We start from the raw sequence: 23,632 nt of genomic DNA on the forward strand, positions 1-23,632 counted from the left end.
GAAAAACTGCGATCTGATCGCTTCCTTGAGGAGATCCCAAGAATCAATTCGAATCCTGTGGGCCTGAATGTCCGCATATTTGGTTCGCCACCATAGTTTTGCATCTCCACCCAGATAAATGGTAGCTGTGGTTACCTTTCTAGCTTCATCTTCGATCGAAGCTGCTAGAAAGTATTGTTCCATATCAAACAAGAAGTTTTCGATTTCTTTTGCATCACATGCCCCTCCGTAGGTACACAGTTCAGGAATTCTGAGTCTAGGAGCATACTCGGGTGTGGGAGCTTGCCCATTGCCCACCGCACGTTGGAGTACTCGCAATTGAGCTCTCAATGCTTCCATTTCATCCTGCAGATCAGGAATGATTGCAGCAGCTTCAGCCATTGTTGCGGAAGCTCTTTGGCTTTCATCCAATTGGATGTGTAATCCACGAATCTCAGATTCGGCCATCTCGACTTTTTCCTTGAGACCTTCCATAGCATAGCACAACCTAGTAGTTATCTCATCAAGTGTATCCGCGCGCTGTTTCGTAGTACCCTTCTTTTGAAGCTCTACCACTTCAGTGGTGTGGGATGTAATTGGATCCATAACTTTCTTATCGAGGGTAGTGAGCCGCAACTCTGATACCAACTTTCACGGGGTGCCTTTCTTCTTAGCACAGAAAGGGACACCGTGCAGCAGTAATTTGCTCCGCTAGACTACCTTCCGTCTTTTCTCGATCGCGTCGGGACGAAAAAAAAATTTAATTGCAATTTTGTAGAAAACTTACAATAGAGAATTTGAATACATTGAAAGTAAATTGAACATTGATTGATGAAAACTGAACATTACAATTGATGAAAGCAGAAAATTACAAATGCTGGTGCAGGGGGCGGACACCAATGAGCTTGAAAGATTTTTTAATGATTAATACCCTCTATAATAGCATTCTAAACAAAAATCTAAGTGACGGGAGTAGACGTTTAAAAAACGAGGAATCATACTAAATGTTTACCAATATCAGAGCTATTTTACAACTGAAATAATTATTATAATGAAAAGAAAATTACAACTTAAACTTGAAGTAATATTTACAATGTGCGGTCGAAGTTGGGCAAACTGCGGCTGTGATAGTGTCAAGGGGCTAAGTAAAGCTGCGATCCTTGACACCTGGGGTGGAGGAGGTGGCAGTATATAAGGCAAAAAAGCATGTTGTTAACATGCCGGAGACGGTGGTCGGTAAGAGGCCGAGAGTGTCGTCACAGTACGTCGTCTTTCCCTTCAAGGCTGAGGCGAAGAGGAGGAGGTTCATCGATGGGACGTACCCCAATCTGTTCCGGGAGGTCGACCATGCGAAGTGAAAGCATTCGAGGCTGAGTGGCAAAGAATGTTGCCCGAGTAAGTATTGTATGATTTAGTAGACTAGAATTACTCGTATGTTCGTTTAACGTTTTTTCTATTTTATTTCTAGAGCCACGCACATGATAATCGAAAGGACGATATTGGACGCATACAAGTGGTTCCATGATATCACCACTCAGGGGGCTTGGCTCGCAGACGATGTAAGTGAAGTGTTATTGTTACTTTTTGAACACGTTATGTTTAATTTGGTAAATGAAATAAGTATTTATGTCTTTATTTTCCTTGATTTAGCACATCGACGTGGCCATGAACTTGTTACGCGATTGAGTTGAGAGATATCCACAATCATTCCACAAGTCTGGCCGCATTATACTGAACACCGAGTTCTTCTGTGCCATTACCATTAAGTATAAGTCCCTTCAGCTTCTAGGTAACGAGTACGTGTTTTCCGCATATATGCTCGAGTGGGTCATCGGGCTGTCACCGAGTGTTGGAGAAAAGCCATGGGAGGGTTGTACGTATTTGTACATTCCAACTATCATGAATCAGCACTATATTGCACTGAAGATCGTGTTCCTTGATTCGACGATATATGTGTATGACCCCGATCATTCATATCTGACATAGGGACAGCTCGAGCAAATCTTAGAGCCGATGACCGTGATCGTTCCTATGATGGCTAGACATGCGGGCTTGACCGTGGATGACAAACTAGCCATTGTGCGGGACATGACGACGACGAGACAGTCTATATCGCAAGTCTTTGTGATCTTTTTTTAATTTAGTAATCAGTTCGTACGTAATTGGAACCAAACTAACACATATTTGTTCATTTGCAGGGGCGATTGTGGGATTTTCGCAATCAAATACATAGAATTTTTGAGTATAACACATAAAGTTGATGGAATTAACCAGTCATGGATACAGAATTGGCGAAATAAGTTAGAGTGTGATTTATACGAATTTAATTCTGATCCATAAATTATTTGTAAATATTTTTGTACTTAATATTTGTAATTATTTTTTGTAATTATTCATGGAAATACTGTTTATTTCAATATAAATACTATTCATTTCAATGTAAATACTATTCATTTCAATGTAAATAGTTTTCATTTCAATGGAAATATACAATGCTCTAACTGTCATTTAGGGAACCTGACTTATACAAAATTGGGAGTATGTCCTATTGATTTGCACCTGCTACACCTACGCGATCGGGAAAACTCTTCGGTAGATGGTATTCTAGAAGTACTTGGACGTCAAAGACCACGTGGTTCAATGAGAGGTGGCAACAATGTATTGAACGGACGAATATGATCGGGAACTTCCCACTCGGCTTCGTTTGGAAGCAGAAATATGGTTTCAACATACGCAGCTCTCCAGTTTTCAGCAGTATCATAAGGAGAGTACAATGTTCTCGTTTCAAATTCTCGATACATAGCCATCGCAACTGCATGCTCACACGAAAAACTCTTTAACTGAAATTGTTTACAAGTACATGTTCCATCACTTAAATCTACCATATATGTCGTATGACATGCACATTCCACAGAGAAGCACGACTCGTCTAGTGGTTCGACATTTAACTTTCTCGCAGCCTCTGCAGTCTTGAAGAGCTTTACTTCTTGTGCTAGGGCTAGCACGGTTGTGCAATTATGTGATTTCGCACGTTGATCGTGAAACCACTGCTGCAGCTTCGTACGGATATTCTCAATCAGTGCGATAATGGGTAACTCTCGATCCCTCTTAAATAATGCATTGAAAGACTCCGCGTTGTTTGACATCATCATGTTGTATCGATGTCCTAGAAAATATGAGCGCGTCAAATGTTTAATCCCCATTTTCGTTAGATAGTCCCATGCCGGGAATGATTTGCTTCCTATTTCAACAATTTACCTATTACCCTCTTCAATACCGTAAGCTTCGACCGCTTTCCTAAACAATGAAATGATGTCTTAGCCCCGATACCTGGTCTTCAAGTTACCTTGTATATGGTACATGCAATACCCCTGATGTGCATCGAGAAAAACTTCAGCAATATCATTTATTATAGACTGTCCCCGATCGGTGACAAATGCAAGGTCCTCGACTTCTCCGATAACTTTCCTTAGCTTTGTGAAGAACCAACGCATCGACATATCATTTTCTTTATCAGTTATGTCGAATGCAAGAGGGTAAATTTGAATGTTGGTATCTTGACATGTAGCAATAATCAACTGGCCTTGGTATTTGGATTTCAGAGTTGTACCGTCGACTAGAATTAGGGGTCGCTTAACATTTCGAAATCCCCGAATGCATTGTCCAAGAGCCATAAAGAAGAATTTGAAGCAGTTATCAACCTCCGTCTCAATAAAAAATGCCGAGCCATGATTAGTTTTCTCCATGTTATGACAATACCTGACCAATTTAGCATAACTTTCCTCTGCCGTGTCGATTAAATCCTCCAATGCACATTCTTTGGCCTTCCAGGCCTTCTGGTAGCTCATGACTATTCCGTACTCTAGACAAACATTGTTAATGATGTCCGATGGTCTATAGATTGTCTGTAGATCCTGATACTTGTGCATTATCTGTCGACTAATAAACCAAGTTCGGGCTTGCCTGTGATCATTGCGACAAACTCCCACTTCATAAGTATGTTCTCTTGTATATTTGTGAATTACGAAGCACTCATTCGTGTCTATCTTTGTTGCTCGCAAACGCCAACTGCAACTATTATTTACGTATGATAATGTCAAAAACAACCTATTCGATTTTTCACTCTAAACTCGAAGTTGTATTTCAGTACAATTAGGTGCACGGCTTCTTGCAACTCTTTCTTTGTTTCAAATAGTTGCTCGACATACAAATCCTCATTATCAGGAACCACACGTGAGGAGTTAGAGGACAGTCTACTCGATCCAGCCCCCGAGGTGCCACCCCACTCATGTCTCTACGGGGATAAACCAATCAAGTCCTCGTTTGTAAAAATGTTTGCATTTTCATTCTCGTTGTCACGAGCAGCGAAGGGGATTCTGTGTGCAACTATCTCTAGAATAACCACATCATCTTCACGAGCTATCTCTATCGTATCCCAAAAATCATTAGCATTGTGATCCTCACCTCCCGAGTCTACTTGTTCATCTTTGACAACATCCTTCCTTACTAAAGTCACGCAAAGAGGAGGTGTGTGCTTATTGTTCAGTTCAATCAGATAATTCACTTCATCAACAGAAGAAATCATTATAGGTGGAATCGGAACTGATGCATGCTCGCTGAATTTAAATTTCAATTCCATGTTGTACTGAGAAGGATCAACATTTAACTTATTCTGTAAATCATTATAGAGTTCTGCATACGATGTACCTGATGATATGGAAATTGCTATACCACCACGTTTATCACTTGTCCATTTTCATACCCATTGATTTTTTTCGTCCAATTCGAAATCACCAAAATAACAAATTGGGACTACAACCATATCTGTACATTGAAACAGAATTTTTAATTACAAGAAAAATATCGACAGTAATAAAAATAAACCAAAAAAAGGGGGAAAGAAGAAAACAGTTAGCAAACAGCCGGCCGGACAGTCGGCTGTTTGATGTCCACAAATTTTTTGACTTCAGATTTCGATAAATTTTTAAGTTTCTGCAGTTGAAGCAGATAAAGGATGAGAGTGTTTTATTTATCCGTGTTGGAGTATATAAATAAGAAATATATGAAGTGTTTGATTTTTATTTTTTAAGTGAAAGGGTATTCATGTCTTTTAAAAAAACCAACTTTTGTAATTGTATAATGTATTTGAGGGTATTTTTGTCTTTTAACATTGGATAGGCCATTTTCATAATATTCCTTTGTTGAGAAGTCAATGTGAAATTTAGATAATTTGACCATGTTAATTTTAAAAGTACCCCCACCTTTTTTCATATGAATACTTTTTGATAAAAATACACTACGAGTCCTCAATATATGACATATTTAATAATTTAGTCCTCAGGCTTTTTTTACCACGTCTCCAACCTTTCAATTTTGTCCTTGTAATGCAACAAAATAAGAAGTTTTAGGATTGTGGGTGACGTAAATGAAATGCCTAAGTAAGCTACAAAAAACGAAAGGTTTTGGATAGATACTCTAATTATCCCTATATAATATTATAATACATATAGATGAACACTCTAATGAGAATCGATGCTCATTTTATGTTAAACATCGACAACATATCGTATCAATTTATTAGTTAATAAACTTAAGGTGACTCCAATATTTAAATTAAATTTAGAGGGTGATTGGTGAAAATTAAAATTAGATTTTTTTATAGAAGTTTTTGAAATATGTGATTAAAAAGTTGTCGGTCCTATAAAATATGTAGTTACTTTTGACTTTGAATTGAGATTTTTAATTCAAAATGAATAGGGGCTTAATTGATGTTAAACATAAAATGAGTGTCAATATATTAGATCATGCCTCAATACATACATGTAAATAGATTGAATGGAAATGGTCAATTTATTAATTAAATATAGGCATGTTCAATAGTGATTTTGGAAATTTTTGATCTTTAGAGAAAAAAATAAATTTCATACGTGAGTGAATAAATTAAAAATGACGAATGACTTAAAGGAATAAAAGTTGGATAAAAAATTAAAAAAATCAGAATGAAACGAGAGCATATATTTTTTTGATAAAGCGTGGTGAAAAAGACAAACGGTGCAGTGGCGGCAATCCGCTTCAACCGCGAATTTGGAACTTTTTCCCCTATATTTTAATATTTTCTCTCTTTCCCTTTCAAAACCGCTCTTTCAACTCCTTCGCCTTTATTTTCACTCTCCCCATCTCTGACTCTTCTACCCTCTCTACTCTATAATTTGAGCTCAGTTTTCCTTTTCACTCTTAATCTCATACTAAATTCTCAATTTTTGGTTGTACAATTTTCAATATTTGGTACATTTTACGATTCGGTCTCCGATCGGTAATTTCTCTCTGCATTTGTTTCTTCAGTTGATGTCAAAAAAAATTTATTTGCGGTTCATGTTTTTCTATTGAATTATCATTCATTTTTATTTTTTTATAGCTTTTTTGTACAGTCAAGTTGGTTATTTTTATTTATTTATTTATTTATTTTTTTTGGGCGTGGGGGGGGGGGGGGGGGGGTGTTAAATTATGTATTTTGAAATTCTCTGTGTTTCAAGTAGAATTATTGGCATGATGATGATGATATCAAGTTAATTTTTAGAAGATAAAGATGGTTTAGGTTGATATAACGTGTAATAGATACTGACAATGTTTAGTTTGGTAAGTAGTCGTAAATGGATGAGACGTCCTAACCCCCCTCAACTGCAGCCAAAAATAGAAAAAAGAAGTAGAGAGACAGAAAATCACCTGATGCTTTGTGATTTATTGAACTTTCAGTTATAGTATTTGTTTTTGCCCTTGTTATTAGTAAAATAAAAGGTACTGTCTAGTTATTTTTACTGAATGGGGTTGTCTAGGTTCTAAAGATGTATTGGAAAAGATTGAAGTGCTACTGAGATGTTAGAATAAATTGAAACGATTTTGATTCACAACTGCTGTTAAATGTTAGTCGGCAACAGTAGGCACCAGCATGCGAATAACCATTTTTGATTGTTTTGTTTTTTACTTTTTTCCACCAACATACAACTGGCAAGAAGTGATAGACCTGTAGTTGCCGGAGGAATCATAGTAATGTGTGAGCCATGACAGTTTCTTGTGACCATTTTTGACATTCTTAAGCATGGATTTTTGTTGCTTCCCAATTAAGTAGGGATATTGCAGCAAGCCAACAACTTCACCTCTCAAGAGACCGCTAACCCCAACTTGCACTATAAATACTTTGGACTTAGATTATTTGTAGCATTATTTAACTATCTTAATACAAGCTTTGAGAGATGACTGAGTCTTAAAGTCATTATTCGTTCGATCATTGACAATTTATTTATCTTCTTTTTTCTTGAGATGGTGAAAGGAATTGAATACCTTTTGGATAAGTTATTAGATATCTATGAATTTTCTTATGTAGAAGGATGTTATTATTTTTGGCTTCTTTTTCCTGGGCCAGATTGTTCTGGCCTTTTGCATTGGTTTCAACAACACATTTAAAATCAGTTATTACAAGATTGATTTAGCGATCTAGTTGACCAAGTATTACATACTTGAATGATCATTTTCTATCATTTACACATTTTGATTTTTATAAAAATTTAAAGATGTAACATGATTGTCACCTTTGTCTTTATGATCCTATGCTTCGTTAGTTTCTTACTTGGGATACCCATCTGGATGTCTTTTTTAAGAAAAATAACATGAGATAATGTGGTATTTTTATTTTTATTTTTTAAAATGTCTACTATCTTATCACTGTTACCTCGTGCATATTTCCAATTTAGTTATCCATGCAGTGCTCTAGTCTAGCAGTAAAGTTGTTGGACACATTCCTCGTATTCAAGTTTGTTACAGTTACAGTCTTGTAATATGTTGTTTAGGAAATCAATATCTTGCCATTTAGTGACTTTTATATACTTTCCAGCAGCTCGTGCTTAAATATCTTTCTCTGGTGTGTCATCATTTTTTATTTATTTACTATTTCTTAGTAGACTAGGGATCTGGTGAAATCAGTTGTCTTCTTGTCTGTAAAATCAAATTAACAAAGTCAACTCTCTTTTTTCTTTTTATAATAAAATAGTGATGTCTAAACATGCAGAGTCTATCATTTTGTGGTTTCTTGTTCTCTTAAATGTTTAAATTTTACATTACCTAGCTATTTTTTTCTCTATGCTTCTTTCATCAATTCACATTTACATGTATGTTCCTCTACTAGCTTGATGGTGAATGGTTCCATTGCATCAACATTTATTGTTGAAGGAGTTATATGTTCAGTTGCTGAATTTAGTTACCTCTTTTGAACATTCCTTCTGTTTTCAGGTCACTTGCTTTGGCAAGATCTGGTGTTGTGGAATTTTTTCTACTCAGCATCTTCCGACCTTTTTAGGATTTCTTATATAGCCATGGCTGCTGGCTTGGGTGGTGACATTTCTAATGACAATGTTAATGACCATGTTGATCCTCAGAGGACTTACCAAGTTGTTGTTGCTGCAACTGAAAGTATGGGTATTGGTAAGGATGGGAAACTTCCATGGAGATTGCCTTCTGATCTTAAATTTTTCAAAGATGTTACCGTGACTACATCAGATTCATCAAAAAAGAATGCTGTTATAATGGGAAGAAAAACTTGGGAAAGTATTCCGCTTGAGCATCGTCCTCTTCCTGGTCGACTTAATGTAGTTTTGACTCGTTCAGGGAGTTTTGATATTGCAACCGCTGAGAATGTTGTGATATGTGGAAGCATGAATTCTGCTTTGGAATTATTAGCAGGATCTCCTTACTGCCTGTCAATTGAGAAAGTGTTTGTTATAGGAGGTGGAGAAATTCTTAAGTGAGTGAATCTGTTTGTTTACTACGTCATTCAGTGTTTTGTCGGACTTATTTTTGCCTACCTTTTTTTGTTTATGCAGGGAAACCCTCAATGCACCTGGATGTGATGCTATTCACATTACAGAAATTGAGGGAAACATTGAATGTGACACTTTCATCCCAGCTATTAATAATTCTGTATTTCAGCCATGGTATACATCTTTTCCATTGGTTGAGAATAAAATTCGATACTCATTCACGACTTATGTCCGGGTAAGGAATTCAATAATTGAAGACTGTAATCAGCCAAATGATGTGACTCCCCTTAGTAGCTCTGGTTCTGCTAAGACAGAGCTCAAAACATTCACTTTCTTACCTAAAATGATTTTTGAGAGACATGAAGAATTCAAGTATCTGAGACTTGTTGAAGACTTAATCTCTAATGGCACCTTAAAGGATGATAGGACTGGGACTGGAACTCTGTCAAAGTTTGGCTGTCAGGTATTGAAATTTTATATTATGCCAGGCTGGTAGACTCTTGCTTTTATAATATTTTCTCAAACTGCTTTTATGTTATTGCTGATAATATGAATTTTTTTCCCGCTTTTTTCACAGATGAGGTTCAATCTTCGAAAATCTTTTCCCTTGCTTACAACTAAGGCATGTTCTAGAATATCTTCAATAGTGCATAGTGTGACTTAAATTGCTAGTGCCCTTAGTTTAATAATTTGTTCTCTCTCTTTTGTGATGTGGACAGTGGACTAAAATGTATGAACTTTCTTTCCATATCACTTGATATTCATACATTCCTCACATATTTCACAGAAGATTTTCTGGCGAGGCATCCTTGAAGAACTTTTGTGGTTTTTAAGTGGTTCAACAAATGCCAAGGTGATTTTTCTTTCATTTTAATATTTGAGAGTTCAGGTTGTATTTCCTATCCTGCTATGCTTGTTCTTAGACTTTATTGTGTTATGTTTGACGCTAAAGTACATGTTTGATTTGTTATTTATTGCTTTGGTTTTTTTTTTTTTAATCTAGTCTTAGAATTAGCATCTACAGTTCTGATTCAATTCTAGTATTAACAGGTACTGCAGGAAAAGGGGATTCATATATGGGATGACAATGCATCTAGAGATTACCTTGACAGGCAATTACACGTTTCTTACTTCTTCAATGGGCCTGATATTCTTTTGAAGCAATTTTAAAAAAGTTTAGAACTTATTCTTTCATCTTCTTCTTATTCTTTTTTTTTTTCCAGCATTGGTTTGACTGAGAGAGAAGAGGGTGACTTGGGACCAGTGTATGGGTTCCAATGGAGACACTTTGGTGCTAGGTTGATGAATCTTTTTATGCTGTTGCTGTTATATATCATGCTTTCTGCGAAAGCATAACTTTAATTTCACCAGGTTGAATTTTGATCACAGGTATACTGACATGCACGCTGACTACACTGGCCAAGGATTTGATCAGCTGATGGATGTTATCAACAAGATAAAAAACAATCCTAATGATAGGCGGATCATACTTTCAGCTTGGAATCCTTCTGATCTCAAACTGATGGCACTTCCACCTTGTCACATGTTTGCGCAAGTTAGTATATTAACTTTTTCCAAAGCATATATTTGCGAACGTTACAATGAAAGTTGTTTTTCGATGCTTCCAAAAATGTTCCCGTCTTCAAGTGTTCCTTTCATATTTCCTTTGCAGTTTTATGTGGCCAATGGGGAGTTATCTTGTCAAATGTATCAACGCTCAGCTGACATGGGTCTTGGAGTGCCATTTAACATTGCATCGTATGCCTTGTTGACATGCATGATTGCTCATGTTTGTGGTAAGCTTTCGCGACAATTTACGTTTACTTTTTCATCTATCAGGTTGAGGCTTGAGTGAGTGTAGTTTCTTCTGTTTTCCAATTTTAAAGTGCTATTTCTTTTAGTTTGCCTATGACCACAATAATGCACATAACTAATGAAATATATTAATGGTGTTAAATGAGTGTGGGGTCATAATTGAATATCTTTCTTTACTTTAATGGAAGTGTTTAGATTTTTATTTGTATATAGATAAAACGGACGTATGTATTCCAATAATCTATAATGGAGTATGATTAACTCCCTATTCACTCAGTTTTCTTTTCTTCTTCTTTTTTTTTTTTTTGGTTCATAATAATTATGTAATTGATGTCCCTAGATCTGGAGAGACCGAAAAAGAGACTCTGAGTACTGGGGTGCAAGTTTTCTGCAAATCACATTAATTTTGTAAAAAGCCCTAACCATGATTAATGCGGCTTCCTTGTAATTGATTTATTAAGTTGTCTTGTGTTGGTACCTTTCTTCTTGCAAATTTCTCTTGTAGCTTTTGCCAAATTTATTGGAAATAAAGTTTAGTTGTTGCTATTGTTTTCTTCTTTGGATATTCATACATGTTTCCTCCATAGACTGAAGAATTAATACAATATTCTCCTGATTACGAAGAATTTGAATGGTATAAGAATTGGCTCCAATGCACAGGAATGAATATGTTTGTTGCTTACTTTCTTGTCGTGCAACATCAGACATAAACATTGTTTGTAACATCCTACATGTTTAAGTATTTTGCCTGCTTGCTGTATGTTGATTAACTTCAGACTCAATGTCCAAATTCTTATGCAGATCTTTCTCCGGGTGACTTTGTCCATGTGATTGGGGACACTCATATTTATCGCACTCACATCAGACCTCTGCAGGACCAGCTTCAGAAGAAACCTAGACCTTTTCCGGTGAGTATCATGTGTGTATAGCTAGCTGTTTAGAAATTAAGAAAGGGGAATGCAAGTTGTGTTGATTTTATTAACCTCCCTCAACTCCTCAACCCCTCAACCCCCTCCCTTATATGAGACAGTCACTCTCTGTTTTTTGGGTCTTGAGGGGAGGGGGTGGGGATTCTAGGATGTTCATGAATTGGCATATGTTATGGCATGTTCGTCTAAGCTTAAAAGTGAACTTATAAGTGAATAAGTAAGTTAAACAATTTTCTTTGAAATTAAGTTACTGATTTTGAAAGTAAGGTAAAAGTTACTTTTGAAAGAAGTAACTTTTTTTTACTTAAGGAAAAAGTAGCTGTTCAAATATTTTTGCAGACGAAGTAACTTTGTTTAAAGCTTAAATGCTCGATATCTTTCACTTCCCTTGATCTAATTGATAATATAAATGAGCAGACGCTGAAGATCAATTCTGAGAAGAAGGATATTGATTCCTTTGTTGCTGCTGATTTCAAGCTTATTGGTTATGATCCTCACGAGAAAATAGAAATGAGAATGGCAGTATAGACTTGCTTACAAGTGAGAGAGGGATCGTATGGAAACTGTTCTTTTCATCTTATTTTTGAGGCAAGTTCTCTACTCCTGTTTATAATTTGTATCATTTGAAAACGCCTTTCTGAACCAAAAATCTTCAGTTTGTGCCGGTTTATGTTTTTCATTTTTGATTGTCGTATAAAACACATTTTCAAATAATCATACGAATATTTCACTTTGGAGTTAACATTTAGATGCGTTAAGTGCGGTTTGAAAGTATTATGTTCATCTAAATTACTAATGCATGTTTGGTTATAGTACCAGACAAGGTTGAACACTACTGCAGACAATTTCTTTTTCATCGTTAATATTGTAGAGTCAACTTACCAAACACGTTACTAGTGAATTATTAATTACTTTAATTTCTTTTACAATGTTGCAGGCTATGGCAAAACGGCTGTGCTTAACTACTAAATATCGAGAAGATTACTGTCTGAAGTTTCATATAGAACTGGTGGTTTATAGGTCATTTTAGATCATGTAATCAACTTGATTTTTCTCTCTTTTTGTTGTGATGTTGGAAGAGCACTCGCTTTTTTGCTTTCTCTTATGATACTCGTACTCTTTTTTGAAGTTTTCTTCCATGCTTTCATTTGGTTAATTTTTCTCAGCTATTTGCACTTTAGATGCTATTACATGCTACAAGGCAAAATTTGTCCCGAGGGCCTTGTTTTTCATGGAATCCCGTGATCTTATCGGGGATGGATTAATTTAGTGTGCGATCAGTTTGTTTTTGTATGTTAGATCTTAGAAAAGTAGCGTTTAAGCTTCTTTTCTTCATTTTGATGCTGAGAAATGTAAACTGAAAGAGGATACTGAGACAATAAAGTGCAATGAGTCGTTAAAAATGCGGTAAAGCCCTTCACTTAGAGTGAAATTTCATGTTAATCATGTATGAAATCGCTAATTAAGATTGCATCGATGTAGCATGAAAATTGTTGAGTTCATTTTGAATGTCTAATTAGGCTTCATAGGCGTGGTTGAGAAGTAGTTGGAAATTCATAATTAATAAATCTACTAATCTTTGTAAGATCTTGGTAAGATATAGCATGAAATATTTATTTATCTTCATAAACTTGGTTCAGGTGCAATACTTTTTAATATTTGAGGTTACTCTACCTCTTGATTTTGTTGTTCAGATGAGCAAACTGCAAAAAGAGGTCGGAGCTTTCTTTCTCGTTGTACCTTCAGTGTGCGAATTAGTGATGGGATTTTGAGTAAAATGACTTGTGAAAATAGAGAAAATATATTGCAAAAAAAATAGACCCTGTACCTGGCACACCTTTGGAGTATTTATAAGTGTTTGTTGTAGTGTAATTGTCAGACGGTTACCGTTCATGTGTCTAGTGTCGCATGTCGATTTACAAGACGATTTTCGCTTATGATCTGAGTTGATGGTTTTCACTCACTAAATGGTTAGTGTTATCAATGATAACTGTCAATCAATTATCAATTAACTAAAAAAGATGTTCAGATAGTTAGAGTTGTGGTAATCAATCTATCATAGTAAGAGTTGTCTAGCATAACAGAATTTAGGATAGCATAGGAGTAGTCGGTCTACCATAGTAGCAATCAGACTAGCATAGCTGTAATCGGTCTACCATAGTGGAATTCAGGATAGCTCAACGATAGTCGGGGTAGCATAGCAGTAGTCGCTCTATAATAGTGTTAATTGGACTAGTGTAGGAATTGGTCGTTCTTCCATAGCGATAGTGAATGTAGTATAGTGGTAGTCTCTCTACCATAGTGGTAGTCAAACTAACATATTGATAATTGGTCTACAATAGTGGTAGTGGGACTAGCATAGTGGTAGTAGTTCTACCATAGTGGTAGTTAGACTAATATAACGGTAGTCGCTCTACCATAGTGATAGTTAAGCTATAATAGCGGTAGTCGCTCTACCATAGTGACAATCGGACTAGCATAGCAATAGTCTCTCTATCATAATGATAGTTGGACTAGCATAACGGTAGTCTATCTATCATAGTAATAGTCGCTCTACCATGGTGATAGTCAAACTAGCATAGAGATAGATGAGTTGGCATAGTGAAAGTCACCTTGCATAGTGGAAATCGCCTAACATAGCAGAAGCTGCCTTCCCTTTGTTGGCCATCATAATTCACTATTTATGTCACATAGCATCATCAACCATTATAAGAATTTCAAACAAATTCAAAAATGTTTCTAACGAAAAGCATAATTCTTGAAATCATAAATATCACAAGTCAATAATGTTTTGTTCGTGGAAAGAGAGAGCTATATTCGTGGGCTGAGTTTGAGCTAGAGTGAGCATTTTGAGGGGTTGTACTTAAAAATAAGAAAATATCATTAGTCAGGTAAAATGGCGTGTGCCTTTGTAGGTAGCTCCTAAACAGGCCTTTTAGAATATTGATTTCTCCCATTTTGACTCGAAATGTTGAATAGTCTTGTACTATATGTACTGTGATAGGTCAGGAGACATGGTCCACTCCTAGTGTATAACTATAAAGATCAATATGAATAAATATATGCGAAGAATCTTTTTGAACTAAATTCTACTTATTGTTCTTTCCTCTCTTTCCTTTGTTGTGATGGGAGGTGTAGTCACCTTCTCCATTTTATATTGGGGTTGGCCTGACATGGGATAAGACCTACGGTCAATGTTAGGCCTCATGAATCATGATTTTTAGTGTTCTAGATAAAATAAAATTAGGTCGAATTGAGATGCCTCGACTTACACCCTTTCTATGGCTATGGACATTTTTAGGACAATTGCACAATTGTATTTATATTCACACTGAGGTCATTCATCACTCAGTTATAGCAATCTCTTGGAATCTCAAGTGTTTGGATCTCTCATCATTTGTTGTAATTGCTGGAACTCATATTTATGAATAATGTGATGTAGTATTTGTGACCATTAGTCTACGCGGCATCACATTAATAAGCCAAGCTATTCACCCACTATTGGGGATTATTGGCTGATTGCCTATTGCAATGTCTTTTACAAGGTAATCACCAAGATTCTTGCTTCTCTATTGGGTCCTATCTTTGGGTCTATAGTGTATCGAGCTCAAACCGTTTTTGTTGAGGGATGGAGCATGATGAAAAATATTCATCTTGCTCAAGAGCTTTTGAAGCAATATAACCATAAGAGAGATGTTACTCAGTGCCTTCTTAAAATTGATTTAAGGCATATGATTTGGTTAATTGAGATTTTCTTAAAGGCATACTTGAAAGGCTGGGATTCCCTACAAGATTCATTGATTGGGTGATGGAATGCACTACTATGCCTTCGTACTCCATAGCATTAAATGGTAGCCTATATGTAACGGAGAAAGGCATTCGATAAGGATATTTTATTTCTTTCTTGTTTGTATTGTGTCTTGAATATTTTTCGAAAATGATGAAGGCATCCATTGAGAATAGTGAATTCAACTTTTGTCCTAAATGCGAGCTCTTAAAGATTACTCATCTGTCATTTGCAGATGACTTGATGATATATGCTAGATGAGATGTTATGTCGATCTGTATCTTGATGGATTGCTATCCAACTTTGAGACTACATCGGGCCTAAGGATGCATACTAACAAATCCAGCTTGTACACAATTGGAATTCATGGGGCAAGAGTTGGAGGAAATCCCAGAACTAATGAAATACCGAAGTGAAGAATGCCATTTTGTTATTTAAGTATACCATTTGCGGTCGAAAATTTGAAAATAAACTGTTATACACTGTTTCTGGACAAAATTACAGCCTATATAAGTGCATGGATGAGTTTTTCACTGTCCTACGCTGAAAAGGCAGAACTCTTGATAGTCGTACTCTAAGGAGTTGAATGTTTTTTGTTGTCTATCTTTTCGGTTCCAACGACAATCACTTCGAGAATCATTACGCTGTGCCCGAACTTCCTTTAGGTATCCAAGAAGCCCTTAATAGCTTAGAAGGACGTTTGCCTATTGAAAAATGAGGGAGCTCTTGGTTTTAGGGACATTAAATGCTGGAATTTTGCATTGATAACGGAGTCCATATGAAACATTCATGCAAAGAGGAATACTCTTTGGGTGCGGTGGGTCAATCATGTTTATTTATGAGTGTTGGTATTTTATCAACATGTTTGTTTGATTTTGAGAAATTTAAAACGGATTTCAGAAAATAGAAACAAGAACACAGAGAATTTTTCACACATGAAGGGTCCAGATGTTCTGTCACAAAAACCTACTCACCCGTTGAGCATCGACTGCTCGATTAAACTCTAGATCCACTAAATCTCCAAGAAACGTACAAATGTATGAAGAAATTACAGATTTCTTCAAGTTCCCTCTAGCCTCTCTATTTGAAATATGGTAACACTAAATCTTACACAAAGATTTTGTATACAACTCTAAACACTAAATTGCAGAGAAATCATCACGAAGATGAATGGTTACCAATTTTGAAAGAACCCTAGTTCACACACAGATAGAACAATCTAGAGAGAAAGAACAGTTCTGTCGAAAAGTGAAGAACCCAGAGTTAAATACTCAAAACCAATCGTCACAGATCAAAGGCAGCTAAGAAGCCACGTGTACGGCAGAAGGCTTCACTTGAGGGAGGCAAAAAACGTTATTTGTAAGGACACGTTTTAGGTAATGAGCCGGGTACTAAACCAATAAGATAGGCCCAGTTCTTTAGAAATAGCGAGGCAGCCCAAATAATAACAAACTCCACGTTTATGAGCTATTTCTTGTTTAATTAATGGGTCTAGAGATCGCACTAGCTTCATTTGCTCTCATAACCTGTAAAAACAAAAAATTGGAATTAGTTTGAATTCTATACACGGCTTAAGATTCTGGTTTATCACTAACTGTCAATCTTATGTGATATTCAGAATCATTAAGCAATTTTTGAACTTGTTTAAAGGAAGTATCTTAGTACCTACATCAGAGGGATTATATTCAGTAGGGATTTTGACTAAAGAAATCGTACCTTTTTCAACCATGTTCCTCACGAAGTGGAATTTTATGTCAACATGCTTTGTTCTATCATGATATACTGGATTTCTATTCAAATGTAGAGCATTTTGGTTATCAGTAAATATTTTTACAGAATCATTTTGAAAACCAATTTCATTTAATAACCCTCTTAGCTAAATACATTCTTTAACAGCATCACATACAGCAATATATTCTGCCTCCGTTGAGGATAATGCAACTAATTTCTGCGGTGGTGATTTCCAACTGATACAGCTATCACACGGAGTAAAAATATAAGATGAAGTAGATCTTCTTTTGTGTAAATCTCCAGCAAAGTCTGAATCACAGTAACCCTTCAGAATTATACCTTCATTACCTCTTTTAAAATTTATTCCTAGTTGACATGATCCTTTTAGATATCTAAGCATCCATGTAACTGCTAGCCAATGAGTTTCACTTGGGTTTGCAATGAATCTACTCAAAATACTTATTCCATGAGCTAGATCTGGTCTAGTGCATACCATAAGATACATTATAGATCCTATTGCATTAGCATATAGAACATTTTTCATTCTATCAATTTCTTCTTCAATTTTTGGTGACTGATCACATGATAATTTGAAATGATTTGCAAGGGGCAGGGATACAGATTTACATTCAACCATAGAAAACTTATCTAGAACTTTCTTTACATAGTTTTCTTGTTTTAGACATAGCATGTAATTATTTCTGTCCCTTTCTATATCCATTCCTAGAATTGTTTTAGCTTTACCTAGATCTTTCATTTCAAATTCTGATTTCAGTTTAAACTTGACAGATTCTATTTCAGATTTATCATGGCATGCAAGTAACATGTCATCAACATACAATAGCAAATAAATGGGGGTTTTCACATAAGAGTAAAATTTAATATACCGCCTAGGAGCTTGCTTAAGCCCATAAAGTGATTTTTTCAATAAACAAACCTGTTGAGTTTTGATTTTATTTGATACCCCTTTGGTTGGTTCATGTATATTTCTTCATCAAGTTCTCCATTAAGAAAAGCTGTCTTGACATCCAATTGTTGTAATTCCCAGTTAAAATGTGCAGTTAATGCAAGAAGAATTCTGATTGAGGTGTATTTAGCAACTGGAGAGAAAATTTCATTGTAATCTACACCTTCTTTTTGGGTAAAGTCTTTTGCTACTAATCTAGCTTTATACCTCTTATTTTCTGAGTTAGAGTCTCCTTGTTTTATTTTGAGGATCCACTTACAATCAACTATCCTTTTGTCTTTTGGTTTATTTACCAAGACCCAAGTTTCATTTTTTATCAGGGAATTCATTTCATCATCCATAGCTTCCTTCCAGAAATTTGAATCAGGACAACTAACAGCTTCTTCATAGGTGTTTGGTTCTGAATTCAAAGAATCTAGACCAGAAAATAAGGTGACAAAGTCATCAGTATTAAATCTGGTAGAGGGTATTCTATTTCTCCTCTCCCTATCTCTTGTTAGTTGATAATCAGTAAGAGATGTATTTTCAAATTCAAACACAGGTTCAGATAGATCACTTTCAGCTTCAGATTGAGTGGTCTCCACCTCAATCTGATCAATATGATCAATGGGGCTATCAATTTGATTTTTCAGAACAGTTTCTTTTATGATTGTAGATTCATTTGATTTTGGTCCAGATGAATTTAAGCATGGCATATCCTTTTCATTGAATATGACATTTCTACTTATAATAACTTTGAAACCATTCCGTTCCTTAACCCAAAGTCTATATCCTTTGGTTTCCTCTCCATAACCAAGAAAGATACATTTTTGCGATCTAGGTTCCAATTTCCCCTCATTTTGATGAGCATAGGCAGCACAGCCAAATACTCTTAATTTTCTGTAATCTGTTATAGTTCCTGACCACAATTTTTCAGGTATTTGAAAGTTAATAGCACTTGATGGATTTCTATTTATAAGATAGGTTGCAGTTTTGAGGGCTTCTCCCCAGAAAAATTTTGGTAAGCCAGATCTGTGTAACATACACCTGACCTTTTCTAATAAGGTCCTATTCATTCTTTCAGCAATACCATTCTTTTGCTGGGTGTATGTCACAGTTTTGTGCCTTAATATACCACTTTCTTTACAAAAGAAATCAAATTCAGTATTACAAAATTCGAGTCCATTGTCAGTTCTAAGTGCTTTAATTTTCCTGTTGGTTTGATTTTCAATAATCAACTTCCGTTGTTTAAAGATTTGAAAGGTTTCAGATTTTTGTTTCAACAGAAAAGTCCATGTTTTTCTTGAAAAATCATCTACAATTAGTAGATAAAATCTAAAACAACTCAGTGTATTTACGGAGGCTGGTCCCCAGAGATCAGCATGTAAATATTCTAGAATGGATGATGTTTTATGAATTCCAGGTTTAAAAGATTGTTTTTGGTGTTTTCCAAAAATATAGTCTTCACAAAAATCTAACATTTCAATGTTATCTTTTCCAAAACAGCCAAGTTTATTTAAGAGAAGAAGACCTTTTTTCTGAAATGTGACCAAGTCTTTTATGCCAGATTAGAGATTGATTTGTTTTAGGATTTACAGCTGTGGAGGTGGAACCTACAATAGGTTCACCAATAATAGTGTAAATCCCATGTGTCTTATGAGAGGTGATGACTTCCTCATTGTCATCATTTATACTTATAAGCCCTTTATGAATCATAATATGATATTTGTCATCTAATTCCCCTAGGGATATTAGATTTCTTTTCAAATCAGGTACATATCTGATGTTATTTAACTCAAGTAAATAGTTATTAGTTAACTTGAGTTTCAACTTTCCAATGCCTTTAATTTGACAGCTCATGTCATTACCCATTTGAATTTGACCTCCATTGAGTTCAACAAATTCAGCAAACCATTCCTTAACAGGACACAGGTGGAAAGTGCATCCAGAATCAAGAATTCATTCATTTGGGTCTCTCTTAGGTGTGTTGGCAAGAACAACACCCTGAATGTCAAGTTCATTATTGCAGGCTAGAGCTGCAGTATCATCAGGACTGTTTCTTCCTTTTGAGTCAGAGATTTTCTTAAAACAGTCTTTGATTAGATGTCCCGTCTTTCCACAATAGTAACATTTCCTAACTTGGTTTTTGGTTTTATTCTGACCTTTATTTTTATCCATATATCTTGGTTTCTGAAATCTGCCCTTATTAGAGGAAGTGTAATTACATACATTCTTCTTTTTATTTTGGATTTGTTTCTCTTTTATGTAGAGACCCTCACCAATTTTTGTATCTTTGAACTCTGACTTTAGTTCAAGTTCCTTATTTCTTAGGGCAGTTGTGATAATATTAACAGTAAGACTTTCCCTTCCATATTCTAAAGCATTTCTGATATATCTGTATCTTTCACTAAGTGCATTTAATAGACCAACAGCCTGTTGATCATATGATATTTTCTCATCACAATTATCTAAATCTTGGATTAGTTTAGTATATCTGTCAATATTTTCTTCTAGATTCAATGTATTATCAAATCTAAAGTTATAAAAGTGCCTAAGCAAATAGCATTTATTAGGCATAGTCCTAGTTAAGTACAAAGTTTCCAATTTAGTCCATAGAGCCTGAGTGTCAGTGGTTTCCCCAACCTTTCTGATTACACTATCAGAGAGATGTAGAAAAATAGTACTCCAGGCTATTTCATCAAGTTCTTGCCTTCTACAGGCACTGATTTCAGTAGCCCAGGTGCCATCTAAAGCCCCAGCACACCTATGTTGCAATAATAATGCTCTCATTTTCTGACGCTAAAGACTAAAATCCCCAGTACCATTCCAAGTTTGCACTTCAAATTTTTCTACATTAGACTATTGACAAATAGACTCACAAAATAACAGTTGTACAATACACAAGATGAATGCAGGCAGTTATATAATACAATTGCAGTGTATGAAAAAAGTACAAATTGAATATTTAATTTTTCTGCTTATTATGCAATTATTGAAGATTACAGAGAATCAAATCTTCTTTATACGGGAGTTAGTTGGAACTTTGGTCTAAGGAGTTATAACCCTGGAGTCCACTGCTCCCTCAGATTCCGAGATCCTCAAAGGTTCTTGGATAAAGGAAAGCAATGGCAGGTTACTGACCTTAATGACCTTGTTCAAAGTTAACCGAAAAACAGATTTCAGAATTAAGGAGGGTGTTTCAGAGGTTACCGAAATCTGAAATTTCAAGATTTCAGAGTGAAAGTACTGTCAGATTACTAGAAATGATCTAAGAACGTCAGCTCAGGTCAGCCAATCAACGAGTCACATAGACTCAGTGGCACTCAGCAGTGAGTTAGAAAACTCAGTAAAGAATCAGAACAAGTTGACTCAGCTCAACAAGACTCAGTATGAGTTCAAACAGAGTTAACCAAAAAACTGATCAGGGATAGTAGATCTGACCGAGTCAAGTACGAGTTTTTTTTTTTTTTAAATTTAATAATTATTCCTTTTTTAAAAAATTTTGTACAAACCCTAGAGTACCGAGTAAGAGAGAAACAGTTTCCCACAAAAATAACCCTTCCTTTAAAAAAGGATAATCCAACCAGCAGTTGGTTCTTAGCAGATCGAAGAACTAGGGTTTTCAAAAAATGAGATTTCAACAGATTTAAAAGAAAGATTTTTCGAAACCAGCTCTGATACCACTTATTGGTATTTTATTAACATGTTTGTTCGATTTTGAGAAATTTAAAACGGATTTCAGAAAATAGAAACAAGAACACAGAGAATTTTTCACCCATAAAGGGTCGGGATATTCAGTCACAAAGACCTACTCACCCGTTGAGCATCGACTGCTCGATTAAGCTCTAGATCCACTAAATCTCCAAGAAACGTACAAATGTATGAAGAAATTACAGATTTCTTCAAGTTCCCTTTAGCCTCTCTATTTGAAATATGGTAACACTAAATCTTACGCAAAGATTTTGTATACAACTCTACACACTATATTGCAGAGAAATCATCACGAAGATGAATGGTTACCAATTTTGAAAGTACTCTAGTTCACACACAGACAGAACAATCGAGAGAGAAAGAACAGTTCTGCCAAAAAGTGAAGAGCCCAAAGTTAAATACTCAAAACCAATCGTCATAGATCAAAGGCAGCCAAGAAGCCACGTGTACGGCAGAAGGCTTCACTTGAGGGAGGCAAAAAACGTTATTTTCAAGGACACGTTTTAGGTAATGAGCCGGGTACTAAACCAATTAGATAGGCCCAGTTCTTTAGAAATAGCGAGGCAGCCCAAATAATAACAATGAGGGGCATCTATTTGGGATTGATGGCCTAAAAGAGACGACTCCCTTTTGCTTAAAAAAATTGATGGCTACTAGAGACTTCATAGCTCCCTTTGGCTTAAAAAATTGATGGCAACTAGGGACCTCATAGCTCATTCAGAAGGGACCAATTAGGCTGCCATGGATAGATTAGCAAAATGGAATATTCGAGGCAAGATTTGCATCTCGTATGCATTCAAATTCTTCCAATCGAAGAGGGTAAGAAGACTTGGGCTGTTGATGCTTGGAGGTCCTTCATCACTCCAAAACGCTCGTTTATCTTTTGGTTACATGCCCACTTGAAGCTTCTTCCAAGGACAAGTTGTCACACGTATACATAGATAGAACTTGTGTTATGTGGATCAGAGGTTGAATCACTTTGGGACATTAGATTGTGTCTTGGTATTACTCGTTCAATGACTACACAATTTGTAGTGCTTTGAAGAGGATCAAGGAGGAACGTGGGAAATCTTGGCAAAACAAAGCCAAGAGAATTGCACTTGCCATAACTGTTTGGCACATTTGGACGGTAATAAATAGGCTAATTTTTTGAAGATCTTAGATCATATTTCGATAGCATCGCGAGACGGATCAAGACACATGTATATAAAGTTATGTTTTCATTGTATTCTAATGTTTTAATTCATTTTGAATCTTTAGCGTTCAGTCATTAGATGTCTAAGTGTATTTGTGTAATAGCTTTGATCAATACAAATTCCATTTAACGATTAATAAGGTATGGAGTGAGTGGTACGTTGTTCAGAACTGGAAAGTGACATAAACAAATATTTAAGACAGGTCTTTTTGCTCTTTCTCCTGCTGTCTTTGTCCATTGGCTGTTTGTAAATTTTTCACTGACTGCAATGACTTAAGAAAGCACTTTGGAATTGGAAAAAACTGAATTTCCAGTCAAATATACAATGTGGAATCTTTCTGATTAATTGTGCAAAGTCCAATTCTTTGTAAAATTGTTACACAGAGATGGGTGTTTAGAGTTTTGATGTTGAATATCATTACTCAATTTCTTTTATATGCTCATATTTTTGCTTTTGACAATTTCTTCGATTCTTTTTACGTACATGACAATTAAATAAAATTTGTTTATCGCATTCTTAATTATGCAACTCAAGCATTATAGGAATTTCAGACATGTTTCAAGAAGTTTCCAACGAAAGGCATAATTCTTGAAATCATAAATATAAAAAATCAATAATGCTTTGTTCAGTTGTTCGTGAAAAGAAAAACCTATATTCGTGGGCCGAGTTTGAGTTGGGATGGATTTTTTTATTTTTTTTGGTTCCTATTTACGTTTTGAGTTAGGGTG

General features: G+C 35.6%; 1 protein-coding gene across 2 annotated transcripts; it reads left to right on the forward strand.

Moving 5' to 3' along the window:
* Window positions 1–6,050: 6,050 nt before the first annotated feature.
* LOC111388204 (putative bifunctional dihydrofolate reductase-thymidylate synthase) lies at window positions 6,051–12,689 on the forward strand. 2 transcript variants are annotated; one of them, XM_023012892.1, is made up of 12 exons: window positions 6,051–6,292; window positions 8,263–8,773; window positions 8,853–9,252; window positions 9,367–9,411; window positions 9,577–9,642; window positions 9,840–9,901; window positions 10,013–10,087; window positions 10,179–10,344; window positions 10,462–10,585; window positions 11,406–11,512; window positions 11,948–12,121; window positions 12,471–12,689. In XM_023012892.1, exons 2-11 carry the CDS (start codon window positions 8,346–8,348, stop codon window positions 12,059–12,061), a joined length of 1,587 nt encoding a protein of 528 aa, XP_022868660.1. In that variant the 5' UTR covers window positions 6,051–6,292; window positions 8,263–8,345; the 3' UTR covers window positions 12,062–12,121; window positions 12,471–12,689. The 2 variants fall into 2 exon arrangements, with proteins under 2 accessions (XP_022868660.1, XP_022868668.1); XM_023012900.1 differs by having other exon boundaries at window positions 6,053–6,292; window positions 11,951–12,121.
* Window positions 12,690–23,632: the final 10,943 nt, after the last annotated feature.

The sequence above is a fragment of the Olea europaea genome, chromosome 3 (assembly GCF_002742605.1).
Source record: "Olea europaea var. sylvestris chromosome 3, O_europaea_v1, whole genome shotgun sequence".
NCBI classification, from domain to species: domain Eukaryota; kingdom Viridiplantae; phylum Streptophyta; class Magnoliopsida; order Lamiales; family Oleaceae; genus Olea; species Olea europaea.

What these genes read in the sequence shown, in the direction of transcription:
- LOC111388204 (XM_023012892.1), top strand. Translation starts at nt 8,346, where the DNA reads ATGGCTGCTGGCTTGGGTGGTGACATTTCTAATGACAATGTTAATGAC. An exon ending in GGAGGTGGAGAAATTCTTAA is followed by an intron (nt 8,774 to 8,852) that starts GTGAGTGAATCT and finishes TTGTTTATGCAG; the next exon opens with GGAAACCCTCAATGCACCTG. An exon ending in CATGATTGCTCATGTTTGTG is followed by an intron (nt 10,586 to 11,405) that starts GTAAGCTTTCGC and finishes ATTCTTATGCAG; the next exon opens with ATCTTTCTCCGGGTGACTTT.